This window comes from Acinonyx jubatus, chromosome E2 (assembly GCF_027475565.1).
Source record: "Acinonyx jubatus isolate Ajub_Pintada_27869175 chromosome E2, VMU_Ajub_asm_v1.0, whole genome shotgun sequence".
NCBI lineage: Eukaryota > Metazoa > Chordata > Mammalia > Carnivora > Felidae > Acinonyx > Acinonyx jubatus.
Genome location: NC_069396.1, coordinates 48,294,869 through 48,315,657, shown reverse-complemented (window position 1 = coordinate 48,315,657; position 20,789 = coordinate 48,294,869). Strand labels below are relative to the sequence as shown.

The 20,789-nt window shown below is 62.9% G+C and overlaps 1 protein-coding gene across 1 annotated transcript; it reads right to left on the bottom strand.

Moving 5' to 3' along the window:
- Positions 1 to 79: 79 nt before the first annotated feature.
- ERFL (ETS repressor factor like) lies at positions 80 to 19,469 on the bottom strand. The gene is made up of 6 exons (XM_027037673.2): positions 19,138 to 19,469; positions 5,259 to 5,338; positions 2,192 to 2,426; positions 1,656 to 1,851; positions 1,419 to 1,536; positions 80 to 1,048 (listed from the first exon to the last, which is right to left on the bottom strand). Exons 2-6 carry the CDS (start codon positions 5,323 to 5,325, stop codon positions 600 to 602), a joined length of 1,065 nt encoding a protein of 354 aa, XP_026893474.1. The 5' UTR covers positions 5,326 to 5,338; positions 19,138 to 19,469; the 3' UTR covers positions 80 to 599.
- Between the last annotated feature and the right edge of the window lie 1,320 nt (positions 19,470 to 20,789).

The following is a 20,789-nucleotide window of genomic DNA, read 5'->3' as shown; positions in this document are numbered from 1 at the left end:
GTGCTTTAACAGAGACTCCCAAGGCCACTCCTCCCACACCCTGACCCCCGCCGTCACCCATGACACTGGGCTCCCCCACATCTCACACTCCTTTCCATTCTTTTATTTTTGTAGTAAACTCTCTGGAGGTGGCTGTTGGGGGTTGTGGGGAGGGGGCCCTCCTGGGCAGGGGCTGGGGGCGGGGTTATTGCTCTGAGCTCCCTGTCCCCAGGGGGCCTGTGTGGGGAGGGTGTCAGGACTGGGGCTGGCACAAGAGCAGACATGGCCGAACGAACACGCAGGTCACAGCACAGGGGTGGGCGGGCAGGAGAGGCTGGGCGCCATATTGCACTTTCGGAGTGGGGCCAGGCGGGGAGCCCCCTCAAACTGGAGCCTGGGAAAGAGGCTGGAGACCGTTGTGTCCCCTCCCCCTCTGAAGGGGGAGGTGAGACCCCAACCCAGGGTTAGGAAAGAAGGTGGGTGACCATGTGGCCGGTCCTAGGAGGGGCCGAGGGCAGGGCCTTGGCCTTGGGCAGGACATGGAGGGCACACTGGACCAGGGCAGAGGCTGCCCCCCCCCCAAGCCCCCACCCTGGCAGAATCCTTTACCCCTCAATGGTTCAGCTGCCGATCCCCCCTTTGCTCGCCTTGGCCTTGGGGGGCACAGGGAGGCCCTCGTCGCCCTCGCTGTCAGAGCTGCAGCCGCTGACATCAGTGATCTCCAGCTCCGAGTCGCTGTCCTCCTTCCCACCCAGCGCAGCCTCTGGACCCCCAGCTCCGGGCAGTGCCAGGCGAGGGGCAGCTGCCAGGCCCGAGGGGCGCTCAGGGCCCAGGCCCTCCCCCGTCGCAGCCAGCAGGGGTGAAGCTGTGGGGCCTCCCCCTGCCCCTGCTGAGGGCAGGTGGCCCAGGGGACCGGCCAGAGGGTTGGGGTAGAAGTGTGGGGGGTAGAGAGAGGCGGGCAGCTTGGGGAAGGGGCCCGTGAGGTACGGGTTAAAGTTCCAGGGGTACTCTGGGAAGGCGCGGCCATAAGGACCCAGCAGGCCAGGGGGCTTGGAATAGCCGGTGGCACCTGGTGAGTACAGGGGACAGAGGATTAGGCCGGGCACACCTCCACTGCCGGGGCTGCCTGCAGTGTTCCACCCGGTTCTCCCCCTCTCTCCCATGTGACATCTGCCGCCCCCCACCCTGTGGTTGCCCCCAGCTCTCCCCGGGTCTCCCCATTCCTTTGGCGCCCCGAAAGCCCTTCTCCCAGGCTGTTCCCTCTCTAGTTTCCCCCCTCCCTGCCTTCCACGAATCCTCCTGTGGCTTTTAAAACGTGCACACACACAACCTCGCCCCGGGCCTCCTTCCTGCATCCTGTCTCTCCCCATCTTTGCCCATCCTTTCCCCTCAAACACGTGCGGCATCCCCCCCCTCCCCCAGCACCCGCAGGCTCTTACCGGAGCCCAGAAACGGGAAAGGGCTGTCCAGACGCAGTTTGTCTGTCTCAGGGGTGAACAGGGGCGCCCGGGCCCCTGGCTCTCCCAGGCGAGGGGCAGAGAACAGGGTCTGCAAGGTCTAGAGGGGGAGGGGGGAGGCAGCACCGCTCAGAGTGGCTGCCCCGTCCCCAGGGGTTGATGGCTGGCGAGGGGGGGCACCAGACACCCACTGCTGGGACCTCAGTGTCCCTAACTCACCTCAGGGGTAAGGGGAGGAGCATCTGGCCCAGAGGTCCCCCCAAAGGGACCAGGGGTCAGCAAGAGTGGGGAGCCCGTGGTGGCTGCTGCCACATCCAACAGCGGGTAGTTGACCAGCACGACTTTGCTGAAGTTGAACTTGTAGGTGAACCTCTTCCCTTTGGTCTTGTGAAGAATCCGCTTGTTGTAGTAGTAGCTAGAGAGAGAATGAGGGAATGCTGGGCAGGGCCCCTAACTCACGTTCTGTGCCAGGCACGGTGCACAGAACACTATAGTTTGGGGGAACGGAGGCTCACAGAAGTCCCTTCAGCAAGGTCACAAGGCAAGGAAAGGGTGAAGCAGGCTGGGACGCTGGCTTCCGGCCTTCCTCCTTGCTTCCCGTCCGCTCACAAGTAGTCACAGTAGCTACTGCGCGCTGGGATCCGAGGGATTCTGCCCCAGGAGACTGAGGGCAAGCCCCAGGGGGTGGGGGTCGAGAGGGACAGGGAGGGGAGAAGGGGCAAGGTGCCAGCCGGCCTCTCCCCACCCCTCCTCACCGCAGGGCCCGGCTCAGCTTGTCATAATTCATGTGGGGCTTGCACTTGCGGATGCCCCAGAGCCGAGCCACCTCGTCAGGGTCCTTGATGACGAATTCCCCGTAGTCCCCCTGCCAGGCGATGACACCCTGGTATTCCTCCTTCTGCAGCAGCTCCAGGATAAAGTGCCACAGCTGGATCTGCCTCGACCCAGGGGACGACTCCGGCTTGTAGGCCCAATCTGGGAAGGCAAACCCTGGGGACAGGAGGCAGGGGAGTGGCCCCGGGTCAGGACACCGAGGCCAGGGCTCCCGGTCCTACTTGGACTCCAGAACCGAGAGGCATCCGGTCTTCCCCCGACTCCCAGCCTCTGATGAACAGCTAGCTACCCACCCCTTGATGCCTTTAGGGACCCAATTCCTACTCTCTACCCCAGCTGGTGTCTAGTCCCCCATCTGGCCAAAGAGGCAAGAACTCCGTTGTCCGGGGACCCCGGGGTGGCACCTCCAGCCTCATCCTCGACCTTGGCACTTGAAGTCTGCCAGGTTCAGCGCCCCCGGGGTGGAGGTGGGAGGGATCAGTTTCCTGCGGCCTCGACCGTGGGGAGGAAACGGAGGGGGCAGCTTGCAGGGGAAGGGCACCCCCGACACGGGGACAGCCCTCCTCCCACTGCCTCCTCCAGCCCTGCCCTGAGAAGCCCCCCAGTCGCTCCTGCTCTCTGGAACACCCCTGACCCCTTGCTGCATGACCCCCTCCCTGTCCCTTGCCCCCTGCTCCATCTCTCCCTGAAGCCCTCCGCTGACCCTGCCCTGGGGCGGCCAGGCCCGTGTGCCCGTGTGTCTTTGCACCGGTCCGTGTACTTATACTCTCACGTGCCACATCCCCTCCCACACCTGGCTCTGTCGGTCCTAGAGCAGTGTGCATAAGCGTAAACCTGCAGCACGCACACAGCCGTCCCCTCACACTCCAGGGATGCCCAGCTACACCGTGGGACACAGGTGGCCCCGAGGGCGGCGCTCCTGCTGGGGCACGACACCTCGCCCACGACGTGCCACCACGGCGGACACACCAGATACCTGGCATCACACGTCCGTCCCAACACACAATCTTACGTCTCCGGCCCCTCGGAACCAAGACCCACTAACAACGCAGCCATGACGGGAGACGCACAGGACGCCAAAGGCCCAAATCACACACAGTGTGGCAGAACTGGCGGGTGCGGCATCGGGACGCGTGTGTCAGCCTGACAGGCGCACGCGGGCTGAGACCACGCCTGCAGAACGGCCTCCCAAACCCACGAGACGCAGGCACCCGCGCTCTGTAACACCCAGGGCTTGCCCCTCGGCACACGCTTCACACACACGGGTGGCCTGCACCCTACTGTCCAAATGTGCCGAATAAGCTGGATGGAAAGGGGAGGATCTCGCCCACCCCTGAATCTCCCCTCCCATCCACAAGGCCCTGAGCCCACTTCTGTGCTCAATCCTGGGCCACATCCTCTTCCTCCCTCCCTCCTCAGAGACCCGCGGGCCCAGGCCTGAGAACAGCAGGCAGGATCAGCCTACAGAGAACCAAGGTTGGGGAGGAAGACAACGCTAAGCTACCTACTTGCTGTGTTGCCCCAGGGTAGGTCCTTGCCCTCTCTGGCTTAATAGAATTTCAGCGGTAGGAGGCAAGGAGCAGCAGGGTCCCACCCAGGCTGCCTGGTGCTGGTGCGTGAGAATCGGCGCTAATGCCTTCCCGCCGAGGGCTCGGGAGGCGAGGCGGTTTCCTCCCCGAAGGGAGAATTTTTCTCTCAACCCCGTTCTGGGTCTTTCTTACTTCGGGTGATGGGGCTCAATCAGCTCGTGAGGTCCGGCCCATTCCACACCCGCTACTGCATCTCACACACACACACACACGACCCCGAGAGGACAGGGCACAACTGCCCCACACCTGTAGGTACACGACCCAGTCCGGAACCACCACGTGCCCTCAAACACATTTCCTCAGACGGACTGGATCTGTCGGGACCCACAACGCACAACTAGAGAGGACCCGCAACTTCAGCCCGCAGACACACTGTGACAGACCCCCCCCCCCCAGTTCAGTCACAGTGACCCACGGATACAAGGACTCCTCCCCCCACCGCGCACACACCGACACAGAGGCCTGGGGGGGGCACCCACCCGCCCACGCAGCCCGAAGTGCACCGAAACCTCCGTCCCGGACCATGACACGCACCGGGAAGTAATGGTCGAGAGCGCCTCACCCCCGAGGCAGGTACGTGCTTGACAAGCCCACAGACACCCCCAATCCTAAAACGCAGACATGCTGTGCCCAATGCCCCAAAGAAACCCCCCCACCCAGCCCAGAGACGCTCAGGTAGGGGTGTGTGTGTGTGTGTGTGCACGCGCACGAGCAGGCTCGCCAGCTCACACAAAGACAGACGTTGCACATACACTCTCCCAGTGCGACCACTTCTTCCAGAAGCACTGACGTGTGACGCAAGGACACACTCCGAGCCCCCAAACTAGCAGGCACAGAGTCCCAGTCTACACGCACGCACACGCGCACTCCCCATCTGTGGGGCGTGTGACTTGGGCTTAAATGCACGTCCAAGCCGGTCTTACTGTCCACATCCCCAGCTCTGAGTGTCCGCTTCTGAGCAGGCCATCCTCTGTCCCAGGGCTCCGGCTGGCTGGACCATGCTCCACGTCCCCCTGGCCAGGCAGCCCCTGTCCGTTTGCACACCCGCGCCTGGCCTGGTGCCCCCTCTGGTCCCTGCCCTGCTCCATCACTGCCCGGGCGTCTCCAGTACCTGCCTCTCTGCCCAAGGTCCTGGGTGGGAGCAGGCCGAGACCCCAGCACCTCGGATCCCAGGAGCCTACCCCTCTCGGACCCCAACACCTCCCCTACCCTCCAAAGACCCTCACATCCCAGTAGGCAGGTGACAGGGACATCTGGCTGTGAAGTTTTTGGCCAAGTTTCTCATTGGGGGTTGCATTCAGGGGACCGTGACAGACCCGGACAGAGGAGGGAGGACAGGAAGAGGTGCAGAAAGGAGGAGCCAGCTGGCTGGGAGGGGCAGGAGGTCCGGGCCAGTTACCGGGGGTCCAGAGAGCCGGCAGGGCGGGCGGGGCGAAGAGAAGGTCGGAGACGCAGCTACAGTCCATGGTGGAGCCAGCCCTGCAGAGAGGCCGGGACAGACACACGGGGACAGGCGGGGGACAGGCGGGGGACAGGCGGGGGACAGGCGGGGGACAGGCAGGAGAGACAGGGGTCAGTGGGGCGGGCGCTCCCCATGGGCCCTCCCGGCCCGCCACCCGCCACCCTCTCCACCCACATCCCACGGACCCTGCCTCCCAGCCTCTCCTCCCGCAGCCTCGCCCTCACCCTGTGCCTCAGTCACTACCCACGTCGCCCCCAGCCTCCCTCCGCGCTGCTCCCACTCGCTGGCTCACTCACACTCGCTGGCTGGCCACGCCACCCGCCCGCCCCGCACCAGCTTTGCCGCCGCCGCCGCCTCTCCGGCCGGCTCGTGCCTGACCTCTCATCCGTCTCAGCGTCTCTGGGTCTCTATCTGGCCGCCCCAGATTTGTCTCGCTCTGAACCTCACCCCCACCCCCTGGCCCGCCCAGTGGACCCCCCTCCCCCCCGGGCTGGCTCATCTAGCTCCCAAGTGGTCCCCAGCTTTCACCCGCCAGCCCAGAGAGGGCCCCCCGCCCCCGCAGAGCAGACCCCAGCACCCTGAAGGAGGGATCCCACAGATGCGCCTCCCTGATCTCAGACCCCTACCCCTACCACTTGCACCTGCCCCCCCAACCTGGACAGCCCCCTCAGACACCCCTTCCCCTTAGATCTGCCTCCCCCACCCCACAGCCCCCCTCAGATCCCCTTCCCCTTAGATCTTCCTCCCCTCACCCCACAGCCCCCCTCAGATCCCCTTCCCCTTAGATCTTCCTCCCCCACCCCACAGCCCCCCTCAGACACCCTTCCCCCAGATAGCCCCCCCAGACACCCCTTCCCCTTAGATCTGCCTCCCCCACCCCACAGCCCCCCTCAGACCCCCTTCGCCCAGACAGCCCCCCAGACACCCCTTCCCCTTAGATCTGCCTCCCCCACCCCACAGCCCCCCTCAGACCCCCTTCGCCCAGACAGCCCCCCCAGACACCCCTTCCCCTTAGATCTGCCTCCCCCACCCCACAGCCCCCCTCAGACCCCCTTCGCCCAGACAGCCCCCCCAGACACCCCTTCCCCTTAGATCTGCCTCCCCCACCCCACAGCCCCCCTCAGATCCCCTTCCCCTTAGATCTTCCTCCCCTCACCCCGCAGCCCCCCCAGACACCCCTTCCCCTTAGATCTGCCTCCCCTCACCCCACAGCCCCCCCAGACACCCCTTCCCCTTAGATCTACCTCCCCCACCCCACAGCCCCCCTCAGATCCCCCTCCCCAGACAGCCCCCCCAGAACCCCTTCTCCTTAGATCTGCCTCCCCCACCCCACAGCCCCCCTCAGACCCCCTTCCCCCAGACAGCCCCCCAGACACCCCTTCCCCTTAGATCTGCCTCCCCTCACCCCACAGCCCCCGCAGACACCCCTTCTTAGATCTGCCTCCCCCACCCCACAGCCCCCCTCAGATCCCCTTCCCCAGACAGCCCCCCCAGACACCCCTTCCCCTTAGATCTGCCTCCCCCACCCCACAGCCCCCCCCCCAGGCACCCCTTCCCTTAGATCTGCCTCCCTCCAGGAGGCCCCCCCTCAGATACCCTTCTTCCTCGGATATGCCTCCCCTCGAGACAACCCCCTTAGACACTCCTTCCCCTAAGATCTGCCTCTCCCAAACAGCACCCCTCAGATACCACTTCCTCCTTGGATATGCCTCCCCCCTCAGACACCTGTGCCCCTATCTGCCTCCTCCCTCAGACATATTTTCCCCCTTGAATATGCCTCCTCTTTCAGACACCCCTTCCTCCTTGGACATGCCTCCCCTCTCAGGTCCTCTCTCTCAGACCCCTTACTCCTTCAGATACCCCTCTCCTCAAATACCCCCTCCCCCCTCCTCACCCGTCTCTCAGAACCTTTACCCTTCTGACAGCCTCTCCCCCGCGGATACCCCACTACACAGACACCCCCCCACGCGCCCCCAGACCCTTGGACATCTGTTCCTCTCAGACACCCAGCCCTCGGGCACATCCTCCCCCTTAGATACTTTTCAGCCCCTCACCGCTCCTCCCTTTGAGACCCCACCTTTCAGAGAGAGCACTTTTCTCAGACCTCCTCGTTCAGACACCCCCCTCAAATACCCCACCCCCACGACGTGCTCTTATAAGATAGCCTTCCCCGCAGACACCGCTCTCCCCAAAGACCCCGCACGGCTGCTCTGCTCCCCACAAGCCCCACCTCACCCCTTGGACGGCAGACAAGAGTTGGCAGATGGCCCATTCCCTCCAGACCTGCCGGGTCCCCACGGGCACCCAGGCGGCCCCCCCCCCCCCGCCACCCGGTGTCCACTGCGTCTCTCCCACACGGTCCTCTCCATCACTCAGGCCCCCGGCCACCTCATCTGCCTCCTCAGGGTCCCCCCTTCCTGCGGCCACTTTGCCCCCACACCCCCATGTCCCCTGTCTTCCATCCAATCACCCCAACTTTCTCTGTTGCTCTCCCTCCCTGTCTCTTCCCCCCCCCCGCCCCCCCCCCACTCTTCTCTCTCTCCCCTTCTCTGTCTCCTCATCTCTTTTCCTTTTTTCCATCTCTCTTCTCTCTTTCCTTGTCTTCCTCAACCCAGGGGGTCTCCTCCCATCCTTTCCCACCCCCTCTCCCCAACCCCTGTGCCCCCCCCACCTCCCTCGGGTCTCTCCCATCTCTGGCTTCCCCGCACCCCATCCCCTCCGTCCCTTCTTCCGCGGGCTCTCCCCTCTCCCCAGCTGTGCCACCACCCCGGCTCGGCCCCCAGCCCGTCCCGCCTCAGTCTCCCCATCTCCCTCCCGGCTCAGGCTCCGGCTCCTCCGCACCTCGCCGGCCACCTCTCTCCCACCTCCCGCTCGCTCTGCCTCTCCGGGTCCCCCTCCCTCCTGCCTCCGCCCCCGCCCCCACCCCCACTGGCCCCTCTCATTTCCGTGTTGGTTTTGATTTCTCTTCCCGACGCTTTCAACTCCCCGCCGCCTCCTCCGGACACGTTATAACGAGGAGCCGTGGGATCGGCGCTCCGGGCCCTGCTCCCACGCTCCCCCCCGCATCTCTCACGCGTCTCTGCCGTCTCGCCATCTCTGCCTGCCCCTTCTCGGTCCCCGTCTCTGTCCGGTCAGGCCCACAGGGACTGGGTCCCTGCCCTGACGGACAGGGTCCACAGCACCACGTCTCAGGGTCCCCGTGTCTCTCTCTGGGTCCCCACGTCTCTCCACGTCTCTCCTCCCCACGTCCTTGTCTCTCCATCTCTGTCTCTGTCTCCATCTCTGTCTCCGTCCCACTGTCCGTCTCTTGGGGTCCCTTTGATCTCGCCCTGCCCCTGGCGCCCCCCTGGCCCCATTGATCGCCGATCGACCGGTGGAAGGAGCGGGGCCTGCGGGGCTGGGGCTGCAGGGCCAGGCAGGGGCCCGGTTAGGACGCTGGACAGACGGACAGCCGGCCCCAGACCCGGTAGCTGTGGAGGGGGAGCCGCTGCAAACCCCCGCCCCGCCCCGCCGGTCTGCGCCGTGCGGATGGGGACTCCGGGCCAGCTTTAATTTTTAATTTTATTTTGCTTCCTTTACCCCCCCCCGCCCCCCATCTCCACCGCCTGCAGCCACGGCACTGAATGTGTGTGTGCTTGTGCGTGTGCGTGCAGCAGTGTGGGGAGAGGGGCTGGGCAGGCAAGATGCTGCCTCTCCCCTCCTCACCAAGCGGTCACACAGACCCACAATCCGGCCCAGGCACACTTCACACAGACCCACACGGCACCCTCGGCACCCCCCCCCCCCCGTGTCATACGCAACATACAGACACGCAGGTCAAAACAGCCACACGCCCCATGACCGTCACACACACACACACACACACACACACACACAATCACGACGCTCGCAGATATTCACAGAGGAACACACGGTTGTCTAGGGATACACACACCACCTTGATCCCACCCGGAAGCAGAGACACACAACCTTGGACAGAAACACACTGACACAATCGCACGCAGACACACGAGCGCGCACGGACATGGGGCCACACCCACCCGGGACACACACACCAGCACAGCCATCCAGGGACACAAGGGACACACGCGAGGGACACAACAGCTGCACACAGTGCCACACGCACCAGCACCAGAGACCCTGTGTCACACACACGGCGACACAGACGCACACGTGGCACCGATACAGCCACCATGAGACCGCACGCACACACGCACACACACACACGGACCAGCCCACCCAGCAGCACGCTCACACCCAGAGGCCAACTGGGTGACGGGCTGTGTCGCGGCGAGGCGGTCACTCGGAGGTCAAGCCGCCGTCTGTCCGGCTGTCTGTCCACCCGCCCCCCCCACACTTCTCCAGCGCGTGTCTGCGTGTATAAAGCGGGCACTGTCTCAGGCCTACGTCTGCCTCTGTCTCTCTAGAGATGGGGCTCCCGGCCTCAGGCCCACGGGCTGGCGGGGTCCGTCTCACAGAGGTCTTTGTTGTTCCATCCCTCTGTCCGCCTGGAGCTCCAAGAGTCTCAGGGTCTGCGGTTCTTGTCTCTGTCTTAGGGCGTCTCTGTCTCTCTCTGTCTCTCCACATCTCTCCTCGCCTCTGGTCTCCTCACCCCCCCCCCCCAGCACCCCGGCCCCCTGGGCTGGGGTTTAACCAGTTGTCTTGATTTCTCTAAGCTGCTCCGGCCGCCTCGGGAGCCGCCTCGGGCCTCACCCCCCCCCCCACCGCCCCTTCATCCCTCACCCAGCACCCCCTCCCCTTAACACAATCTGCACAAGTGGAATGAAGATTGATTTTTTTTTTAAATTTCATATCTTCTCCGGGGCTCTGTCTAAAGAGGAGAGAGACGCGGCCCAAGACCCTTCTCCCGCTGCCGCCCCCGCACGCGCACACGCACACACACACCAACAGGCACACACCTCACAGCTAGACACACACGCGTATACACCCTGACCTTCCGTCTGCACCCGCGCCGGGGACACGCCCCTCCCTAGGCCACACGCCCACGCGGGACACATCAGTGCACACAGCGGACACACGGCAGACTCTCGCACCACCCTCTCCAGGCCCCCACCGGTAGGCACGCGTCGCGCACCGTGCGCCCTGTCCCCTCCGGCCGCACACGGCCCAGCCGCCCGCTGTCGCACGCTACCTGCGCGCGTGCTCGCACACGCACCTGCCCACATCTGTGCGCACACGGGCCCGAAGGCGGTCTCACCGCAGGCACCAAGGGGGCCTCTGCGGCTGTCCCGAGGAGGACTGGGCCAGGAAGGGGACGGGGGGCTTTCCTGCCTGGACTTGCCCGCCCCCCCCACCCCCAAGGTCACCCCCACTCCCACCCCTGCCCGCATCAACCAAATGCTTCAGCCTGCCCCCGCGCGGGGGCGTCTCTGCGTCTGGGGTGCGTGAGCGCACGTGTACGTACGTTCGCACACCAACACGCCGCTGGCTGCTTCTCTCCGGGCCACACGCCGTCATCCCCACAACAGGCTGGCTCATTTGAGAGCTAGCGCATCTCCACACGGGCACACGAAACGCGCAGGGACAGACGGGGCGCCTGAGCAGCTCGGTCGGTTAAGCATCTGACTTTGGCTCAGGTCATGATCTCACGGCCTGTGGGTTCGAGCCCCGCGTCAGGCTCTGTGCTGACGGCTCAGAGCCTGGAGCCTGCTTTGGATTCAGTGTCTCCCTCTCTCATGATGCCTCTCCCCTGCTTGCACTCTGTCTTTCAAAAATAAATGTTCAAAAAAAAAAATTAAAAAGTTAAAAAAAAAAAATGCTAGGGGCAGGAGCACGCAGGCCCCCATGACAGAGACCCACGGAATATACGCGACACACACAGGGCAGCGCGGAGCACACGTCTGTGCCCGCGCGTCATCACACACACAGCCTCACGCGTGCTGGGGCGTCGGCTCCCACGTGAAGAGCATACGCGCACCAGCCGGATGGGCACACGTAGACACGCAACCACAAGTGCACAGGGCCTTCGACACTCTTCGGGGCACACGCAGGATCATTTCACGTCCGGCCTCGGACTCGGACACAAGCCCACAGGCTCGGAGACACGACGGCACCTCCTTAACACAAAACGCACCGCCACACAGGCTCACACGGCCGGTTTTGACGCGGGTGGGGGTGGAGGTGGGGGTGGGCGAGTGGGAGCTGTGACCACAGCCCCTCCTTCACGGTGTCCCACACCCACACTCGCCAGCCCAGCTCCTGGGGTGGTGCCCGCTCGCCCCCCCCCCCCCCACGCCTCCCTTGGATTAAGCCTTCTGGTCTCCTGGCCTGCAGAGGCGTGGGCCGTCCTGGTCACCGAGACAGGCCAGCAGACTTCAAAAGTCCAGACTCCGCACCACTCCAGAATCGTGGGCAGTCACACCAGATGCCCGCAGAGGAGCGTCACACGCACTAGGCACGCACAGGCTCACAGACACGGCTCAGACGGCGTCTCCCAGCCCCCACGGGCTCCCGCTCCCACGCTTAGTCCCCACTGCCCTGGAACGCACAGGTCTCCGCAGGTCACGTCTGCACGCACTGCAACACTAGTCACAGCCACATGAACCGTCAAGCCCGCCCCCACCCCCCACCCCCCGCAGTGTCACACACACACACAGTTACGGTAGCTTGCGCGTGTGCACACGCATATGCACACACACCAGACTCTCTGTGTGAGACAGGAGGACGGGCGGACAGACAGACGAGGCACCGGCCTCCCGGCCCGGAGAAGGTGTGTCGGAGACGCGATTTGGGGAAGGCGAGAGGCACCAAGCCGTGGCAGCACCAGAGACCTCACACCCACCCTCTCCCCCTCTCTCCCCCTCTCTCCCCCTCTCGCTGGTGTCTCTGGGTCTGTCTCTCTGTCTCCATCTCTCTCGTTCCCTGAGTCCCAGTCTCTGCACGAACATCCCTGGGGCTCTGGCCAGCACGCGGAACCGTGTCAGTTGCGGGGGGGAGCGTCCCCGGGGAGGTGGGAGCCGCAGTGCCACGCACCCCGCCTACCAAACAGCACTGGGGGAGGGGAGGGGAGGGCGGGAGGCGCCACCGCGGATGTGGACCCAGAGCTCAGGCTGCTTCCCTACCCCCTGCCTTCCCCTTCAGAGACCCCAAGAGATGGAGGAAGAGTGGGGGGCGGGTAGAGGGAGGGGGGAGACACCCAGAGAGGGAGGGTGGGGGACAGAGACAAGCAGAAAGCAACACCTACCGGGAGACGGAGGGGGACAGAAGGGGACGAGTTAGGGAAACCTGGAAAAGGGGAGTGAGTCAGAGCCGCTTGGACAAAGTGAATTAGGGAGACAGAGGTCGGGAAGCGAGCTGTTCCAAGGAGGGACCCCGTCAGGGAGAAAGGAGAGGAGGGGCAGAGATGCGGAAAATTGAGGGATTAGGACGGAGGCAAAGGAGTGGGCAAGGAGGGCAGAGGCTGCAGGGGCTACAGGGGCAGAGGAGGCGGGAGCAAGGGGAAGGTACAAGTGTGGGCTCATGGCCAGCACAAGGCCCAGCTGTGGTCTTTGGCAGGGGGGGTCCCCAGGGGCTGACCCAGCTCCTAGCTACCACCCCAACTCCAAAACCCACCCTGCCCCTCCTCCTCACCTCCACCTGGCCAGGTCCCACCTCCTGCCTCATCCTGAACCCCAACCTCTTCCCTAGACTCCTCAGTTCCAGCTCCCTCCCCTGTCTCATCCCTACACCCCAGCACCACCCTCCCCCGCCCCCCCCCCCCCCCCCCCGCCAACTGCCTTGTATCAGAGACAGTGACAGAGGTGCAGGAGCAAGGGCTGTGATCTGGCAGTGCCGGAGGGGTGGAGGAACAGAAAGCTGAAGGCAAGTGTGGCCAGCTAATCCCAGTGGCCGAAGTCCAAGAGGGCCCCTCTGGACCGTGATGGCCAAGAGGCAGGGGTGGGGGCACCAAGTGTCCCACGTGGGGACAGCACAGGTGTCCTGTTCGTGGGGCTTGGCACCAAGTATGTGCTCAGGAAACGGGGCTTAAGTGAAACTTATATTAAAAGGAGGCAGAGAAACAGAGGGACAGACAGGGAGTCAAAGGGACAGAAAGCCAGAGACCAAGGGGCAGTGATGAAGGTGGTACAGCGAGACGTGGGGTCAGGGGCACAGAGATGGGGGGGGGGGACAGGAAGACTGAGGGATGAAGCAGGGGGACAGACAGATGGGGGACTGAGACACAGGAACAGAGGGGGACAGAGAAACAGATGAGGAACAAAAATGGGGGAGGAGTGACTGAGGGTCAGAGAAAATGAGGAACAGATAAATGGGGTCAAAGACCCAGGAAGGCAAACATAGAGGCAAAAAGGGAAGAGAGGCACAGGCGGACAGGCAACCAGGAAACAGAGGGCAGGGCCCCAGAGCCTGGGGCCAAGTGCAGGTCCTGGGCCCATGGGAGCTGGGTGCCTGGGCTGCAGGGGAATCCCACGAGGGCCAGAGAAGGGCCGGGGTCCGGCCAGGCTGGGGGAGGCTCGGGGCTCCAGGGGCATCGCACGGTGCTAATTCAGCTCCATCGATCAGACGGGATGAGAGCAATAAATTATTGTGACAAGATGCAATCCTGGCCCGCGCACTGCCGCCGAGGCGGATCGATCCCTGTCCCCAGCCCCACACCGGGTCCCATGCCCAAGCCCTGGACCGGACGCCTCTGCCCATCTCTCTCTCCGTTCCCCCACCACACATACTCCCACCAACATCCAGGTGGGGCAGCAGCCCTTGGGAAGAGATGGGAGCAGAGAGGAAGCCATGGAGGGAAGATCAGCCCCCATCTGGCCCAGGTCCTCTTGCCTCCCTCACCACCCCATCCTCACCACACGACCTGGGAGGTAGCAAGTGCCGTGATCCCCATTTCACAGATGCGGAAACTGAGGCTCAGATAGGAAAAGTAACTTGGCCAAAGTCCCACAAGGGTGAGTGGGGAGGCCTGGACTCAAACGTGGGTCAGGACTTCAAGCCCCCAAAACCTGTACTTTCGGAGGAGAGAACAAAGGAGAGGGAAAGAAGAGGTGGAAGGAGACCGAGAATGAGAAAGAGACAGAGAATGCAGGACACAGAGAACAAGAATCAGACCCTATAAAGAGAGAAGATACAGAGACACAGAGACAGACGGAGGTGCAGAAACACAGCGAACAAAGAGACAGGGAGGGAGGAAGAGACAGACAGAGATACACAGAGAGACAGAGACTCAGATTCGGGAGACAGAGAGGAAGCACACAGAGGGAGGGCGGGCAGAGAGGCACCAGGCTGGGGAAGACGGGTGTGCAGAGATGGGTAGTTCTGCAGGGCAAGGGGTGTCTGAGGAGACAGGAGCGTGTTGGGAGGAGCTGGGCTGGCTCCGGGCAGCTTCGACGGTGGGAGGGAGTGAGGATGTGAGTGACCAGCTCGGCCCCGGGGAGTGGGTGTCCGAGAGACAGGTGTACGAGCAGCGAGATGGGACACGACTGATGGCAGGAGTGGGGGGGGGGAGCGCGAGGCTGGGGAGCAGGAGGGCTGCTGGGTCACGGAGAAACAAGGGTTGCCAAAGTGACAGGGCGGACAGGTGCCTCTGTGGAGGAAGCAGGTCACCTGATAGGCAGGTGGGGGAGGTAAGGACACCTGGATGACTGAAGTCAGATGGCCTCCAAGAACTGCCAGTTTCTGAGACCTCAGAGAAACTACTCCGTTTCTCGGGGCTCAGTTTCCTTCTCCGTAAATTGGGGACAAGAATAAGGACCTGCCTCCCGGGGGGCCTCGTGAGGAGGAAACGAGACTGTGGTTAGAAAGAACGGAGAACACTGCCAGTCACGGAGACAGGCTGAATAAGCAGTGGCTGGCTGGGGCTCCTGGCTGCCTCAGTCAGTAGAGCGTGCAAGTCTTTATCTCAGGGTTGTGGGTTCGAGCCCCGTGTTGGGTGCAGAGATTAAGGTCTAAAACAAAACAAAACCAAAACGCAAAGAAACCGGGCAGGAGCTGGGAACATGTTCCGAGTAGGCAGGTGCTACTCAAGGAGCGGTCCGCGGGCCAGGAGCACCTGGAGCTTGCTAGAAATGCAGTCTCAGGCTCCACCCCAGACCTGCCGCACCAGGGTCTCTGGGGCGAGGCCCGGAGCGGTATGTGCCAGCCGCCCCTCCACGTGTTTCCCATGCACACTGAAGTCAGAGAGCCTCTGGCTTAAGGGAGTCTGTACGATGCAGAGGGCAGGTGTGGGAACCCCTGGGAACAGTGTTATGTGGTCAGCAAATGCTACAGGTGTTACTTAAGCTCATCAAGGAAGATGTTCCCTGAGGGCTAGATGGCCGGTGACATGTCCTGTGAAAAGGGACAGGTATCTCCAGAGGGGAGCAGGCTGGAGACAGGTGCGAGGGATCTGAAGGTTAGGCTCTCAAGGTGCCGGGGTGGGATGGGGGGGGGAGGGTGACAGGTCGCACGAGCAGGTAGTGAAGACGAGCACAGCTGAGACAAGGTGGCTGAGAGGTGTTGGGGTATGTACCCAATGTCTGTAAAAGTCGTGAAGGGGGGTAGCCTGGCTGGCTCAGTCAGCACAGCATAAGACTCTTGATCTCAAGGTCATGAGTTCAAGCCCCACACTGGGCATGGAGATTACTTTAAAAAAAATTTTTTTTTTTTAAAGAAAAAGCAGGGCGCCTGGGTGGCTCACTGGGTTAAGCGTCCGACTTCGGCTCAGGTCATGATCTCATGGTTCATGAGTTTGAGCCCCGCGTCGGGCTCTGTGCTGACCGCTCAGAGCCCGGAGCCTGCTTCGGATTCTGTGTCTCCCTCTCTCTCTGCCCCTCCCCCACTCATGCTCGGTCTCTCTCAAAAATAAATAAAATGTTTATTTAAATAAAAAAAGAATAAAAAAAGAAAAAGCTGTGAGGGGACAAGAGCTACGTGGACGTCAGTGAGAGGGAAGGGGACTCGAACCTGGTTCACGTCTGTGGGGCAAGAGTGTGGCCAGGAGCAGCCTGGACAGGCTTGTGGACAGGCTGCGGATGCCAGGGGTATGGCAGAGACCCACTTGAAGAGATGAAAAGCAGAGACAGATCAGGGAGGCGACAGGTGTGGAAGCCTCGGTACGTGTTTGCTGCAGGAGTGAGTGGACAGGACATTGGAGCCGGTGATGCTCTGGCAGACAGGTGAGGAAGGGGCAGGTATGGAGAGACGCTGGGGTGACCTCGTGCAGCAAGGAAGGGGGGATGTGGGAAACATGGGGAATTAGTTCTGTGGGGGAGGAAGACAAGTAGGTAGTGCCTGAGGGACGGTGTGGGGCAACAGGTAGCTGCCTGAGGCCAAGGTCAGATTCCCCGTCCAAACCTGTGTACGTATAAGGTGGTGGTGTGAGAGACAAAACAGAAGCAGAGACAGAGAGACAGAAGGAGCCAGATACAACGTGAGCAGCAAGTGTGGACGGGGGAGGGGTGACTTTCAGGACAAGGGCTCGTAGGAGACATCATGGCAGGGGGGAGGCACACGAGGAAGGGTGCCCAGGGCCCACTGCACGTGTGAGCAATCAAGCCATGCCAATTAGGAGACAGGTGCCGGTAGGTGGGTGCACCTGCCGTCTGGGGTGAGTCACCTGAACTGACAAGTGGAAAAGACAGCGGGAAGTAGGTATCTTTGGGCCAAAGGATGGGAGATGGAGTGTGGGGGCGTTAGGTGCAGGCAGGGAGCGTGGTGGGAAGCAGGTGTGTTCTCAGGTGACACATGAGTGGGAAGTGCTTCTGGAAGGAGAGGTATGAGGGTGGACAAGGTTAGCATTGGAAGGGAGGAGTATGGGACGGGAGAGGTGGGAGGGGGCAGGTTGAGAGAATGAGTGCTTATGTGCAAAGGACGGAGTGTGTGTGTGTGTGTGTGTGTGTGTGTGTGTGTGTGTGTGTGGTGGGGGGGAGAGAGAAGATATGGTGGACAGGTACTGTTTGAGACACAGAAGTGAACAGGAATGTGTGAGAAGTGTGTTTAATAAGTGTGTTTAGAGCTTCAGGGAATGGGGGGGTGCAGGTAGGAAAGGGACGATGTGGCATGCGTGGGACAGAGGCAGGGATTCGAATGGAAGGGGCCGATTTTGGAGAATAGGTGTTACCTGGAGAAGCAGGTAAGAGAGGACACGTGTCACCGAGAGATCATAGGCATCTGTGGGGCAGGTTGCAAGGGACACGTGTTACCTGTAAAAGCAGGTGACAGGAAATAGGTGACACCTACAGGGACAGATGAAGAGAACAGGTTACCTGCAGGGAACAGGTATAAGGAGACTAATGTTACCTGGAGGTCCAGATGTGGGGAACTGAAGGGGACACGCTAATGTGACGGGTGTGTTGATACACAGGTGTGAGTGAAAGGTGTTACCTGCGGCCACAGGTGCGCGCAGCATGGCTCTTCAGGGTGATTCACTGCCTTGGTTTCACCTCCTTCCCTCTCCTCCCCTCCCCAGGGGCCAGGGCTGGCGCTGGGATCCCTCCCGCGGCTTCGGCCCCTGGCAGGGCGCGCAGTTAGCTCACGCAGTCAGCTCTGGGCTCAGCGAGGCCGGCCGGGCCTGCCGGGCAGCCGGGCTCCTGAGGCTGCTTGGCGATGCGGAGCGCGTCTGGGCCTCGGCGGGCCGGCCGGGCAGGGGGAGCGGGCGGGGGGGCCGTTTAGCCGTGATAGATCCGCGCGCCGCTTGTCTCTTAATCTCCGGAGCGACCGATCGATTCGCTATTTCCCTTTGTTGCCAGAAAATTCGATCCTGGGCCTGGAATTAGGTCCCCGGCTTAATCTGAGCGGAAACCAGCGAGGGGGAGACAGAGACAGAGATGCTGGGAGAGGCAGAGACAGAGAGATAGCAAGAGACAGAGAAAGGCAGAGACAGAGAGACACTGAGAAAGACCTGGGGAGAGAGAGGCACAGAGATTCTGAGATCGTCCGAGAGTTGGACCCAAAGAGGAAGAGAGAGATGCTCCAAAAGACAGAGATAAAGAGTCAGAGACAGATTCTTGGAGTTAGAGGTGGAGCCAGAGATGCTGGAAGAGACAGAGACACAGTCAGGAGAGACCCAGCCACGGAGGAGATGGCAGAGGTGGCCCAGCATGGCCCTGGGACGGTGGTGGAATGACAGACAGCAAAGGCGTGCAGCATACTGGCCACCTGTCCCCAGAAGGACACAGTCCCTGGAAGGTCAGGAGCTCCCAGCCCCAAAGTGTGCAGACCCATTTATTGGCCCAAATGACCCCCTTCCACCAAATATCCAGACCCCAAATATCTAGAGCTAAGTGTGCAGACCCTCAGCCTTGAACTCCAGCTCCAAATCCAGACCTCCCAGCACCACCAGCACCCCCAGCTAAACCTTCATACTGACCACAGCCCCAAAGGTCCACGCCCCATACTGACTCCAGCCTCAAACTGTCAGCTCTCAACCCCAAATAGCCAGTCTCTTGGCTCTGAACCCCCGGGGCCCAAATTTCAAGCCCTCAGTCCTGGTCTCTAAAACCTCCCAGGATTCTAGCCCCGCACGTCCAGAACCCCCTCAGGTGTGCCCGTCGGCCCCGGTTCCCAAATAGACCCCAGTCTCTGCCGGCCCCCGTCTCTAGCGCTCTCACGCACTCCTCCGCCACCCACCCCCCCCCCCCCCGCCGCCTCCGGAGTCCCTGTCCCGTGCGCGCACCTCCAGCCCTCTCCCCCACCCCCCCACCCCCAGAGCTGGGCGCTGCCCCCACCCCCACCCCGGGCCGCCTCCGCCCGGGGCCGCCGACCCCTCCCGTCTCCCCCGCCCCGGGCTCGGCGGCCCGGCTCCGACGGTCCCTCGGGAGCACCTCCCGCGCCCCGCCCCCCATCCCCGCCCCGGCGCCGGCCCGCGGTGCTCACTCACTTTCCGGGGTTTGCGCCTCCGCTCCGGTCCGGCGAGAAGTGTTTAAAGTTCGGATCCCGCAGCCATGGCCCCGGCGGCGTCCTGGGGAGCGGGCTCCGGGGCGGGGGGCGGGGCCGGGCGGGGGGGCGAGGCCCGGGGGCCCCGGGGGACGGAGCGGGAGCGAGAGTCACTGCGAGACCCGGACGGAGAGACCCGGAGACGGAGGGACAGCCGGGGACGCGGAGAGGGGGGCCGAGCAGAGACCGCGAGACGCGGAGAGAGACGCGCGGGAGAGAGGCGCGCCGAGAGCCGGAGACGCGGGCCGCCGGGGACGGGGCGGGGGTGCGGGCGGCCGGCCGTCCTCCTGAGCTGCTTCCTCCTCCTCCTCCTCCTCCTCCTTCTCCTCCCTCTGCTCCTCCGCGGCGCGCCGCGCGCCTCCGCCCTCGCGGCCGCCCGGCCGGCTCGGCGCGCAGATATATGGAGGCGGCGGCGGCGGGCGCTGCGGGGGAGGGGGCGGGAGCGCGATCGATGGAATATAATTTTCCTCAAACTCGGAAAATAAAGTTCAGAGCTGATCAAATTTGAAAACAGATGTCGAATCGCGACTCTAAATAAGGTTCGATCCCGGGACTGAGGGAGTGGGGGTGGGGGCGGGGTGGGTGGAGAGACCCCCCCCCTTTCTCTCCCCTCCCCTCCCCGCCCCTCCCGAGGAGGACGCGCGGACTAACCGACTGGCGGGCAGGAGGTGGAGGGAGCAACTACGCGGCCAGGACCTCTGCTGGACGCTCGAAACGGACCCGGACACACAGACACACAGGCACCCGGACATGGGGACGCGCGGAGACAGTAACACAGTGCAAACACACGCAGGATACACAGCCTGGTGGGCACTTGGGCACTCAGACACACACAGAGAAGTACATACACAAACAGATGGACCCTGAATCACTGACCCACAAACTGGACACACAGACACACACAGAACCATGGCGACACACGGTCACACTCCACCTCTGAACACACAAAGCTTGGGTGACACACAAGCCCAGGGCATCTGGATAGACACACTGACAAGCACAGAGCCCCGGGGCAGGCAGGCTGACACTCCCCTTCACATGCCCCACGCCTTGTCAGGAGCTCACTCACACCTGCAGGGATAGGGAAGGGCCGGATCTGCTCCCGCTGAAATAACAAGAGCCATGGCCTCAGGCCTCCGAGAGCAGCAGCCCCCAGCCCCAGAGTTCAGCTCCCCTCCAGACTCCCTGGCCTAGCCTGACCATGGCCTTCGTCATCCACTCTCCCCTTCCCCTCCTTCCCCTCACTGCTTCTGCGCGCCCCCCCCCCCCCACTTTTCTCTCCCATTCTCAGGTCAGGCTCTGCCCCACCCCCAAGCACCAGTGACCCTTTCTCAGGGGAACAGCAGCCCTTGGAGTCACCTGCCTCAAGAGGGAGAGGGTCTCGGGGCAAAACAACAGTCCCCAGATGAATATGCCCCGGCCAGGGCAGCTATGCAAGATGTCACCAGCCCCAGTGACCCCTGGGCAGGGACGCCAGAGGGGGTGGGGGGTGGGAGTGAGACGGAAGGATGGAGCGAGAGGATCTGAGAGAACTTCAGCAGGATCCAGCCCCACCACCGCTCGCCAGGCACTTGGGCAAGTTACTCAGCATCTCAA

Bases quoted from the DNA above. Each gene is read 5' to 3' on its own strand.
- ERFL (XM_027037673.2), bottom strand. From the start codon at position 5,325: ATGGACTGTAGCTGCGTCTCCGACCTTCTCTTCGCCCCGCCCGCCCTG. The intron at 2,427-5,258 runs GTAACTGGCCCG...TCCTGTCCCCAG, and splicing joins GCCGGCTCTCTGGACCCCCG to GGTTTGCCTTCCCAGATTGG. The intron at 1,537-1,655 runs GTGAGTTAGGGA...CTCCCCCTCTAG, and splicing joins CTCCTCCCCTTACCCCTGAG to ACCTTGCAGACCCTGTTCTC.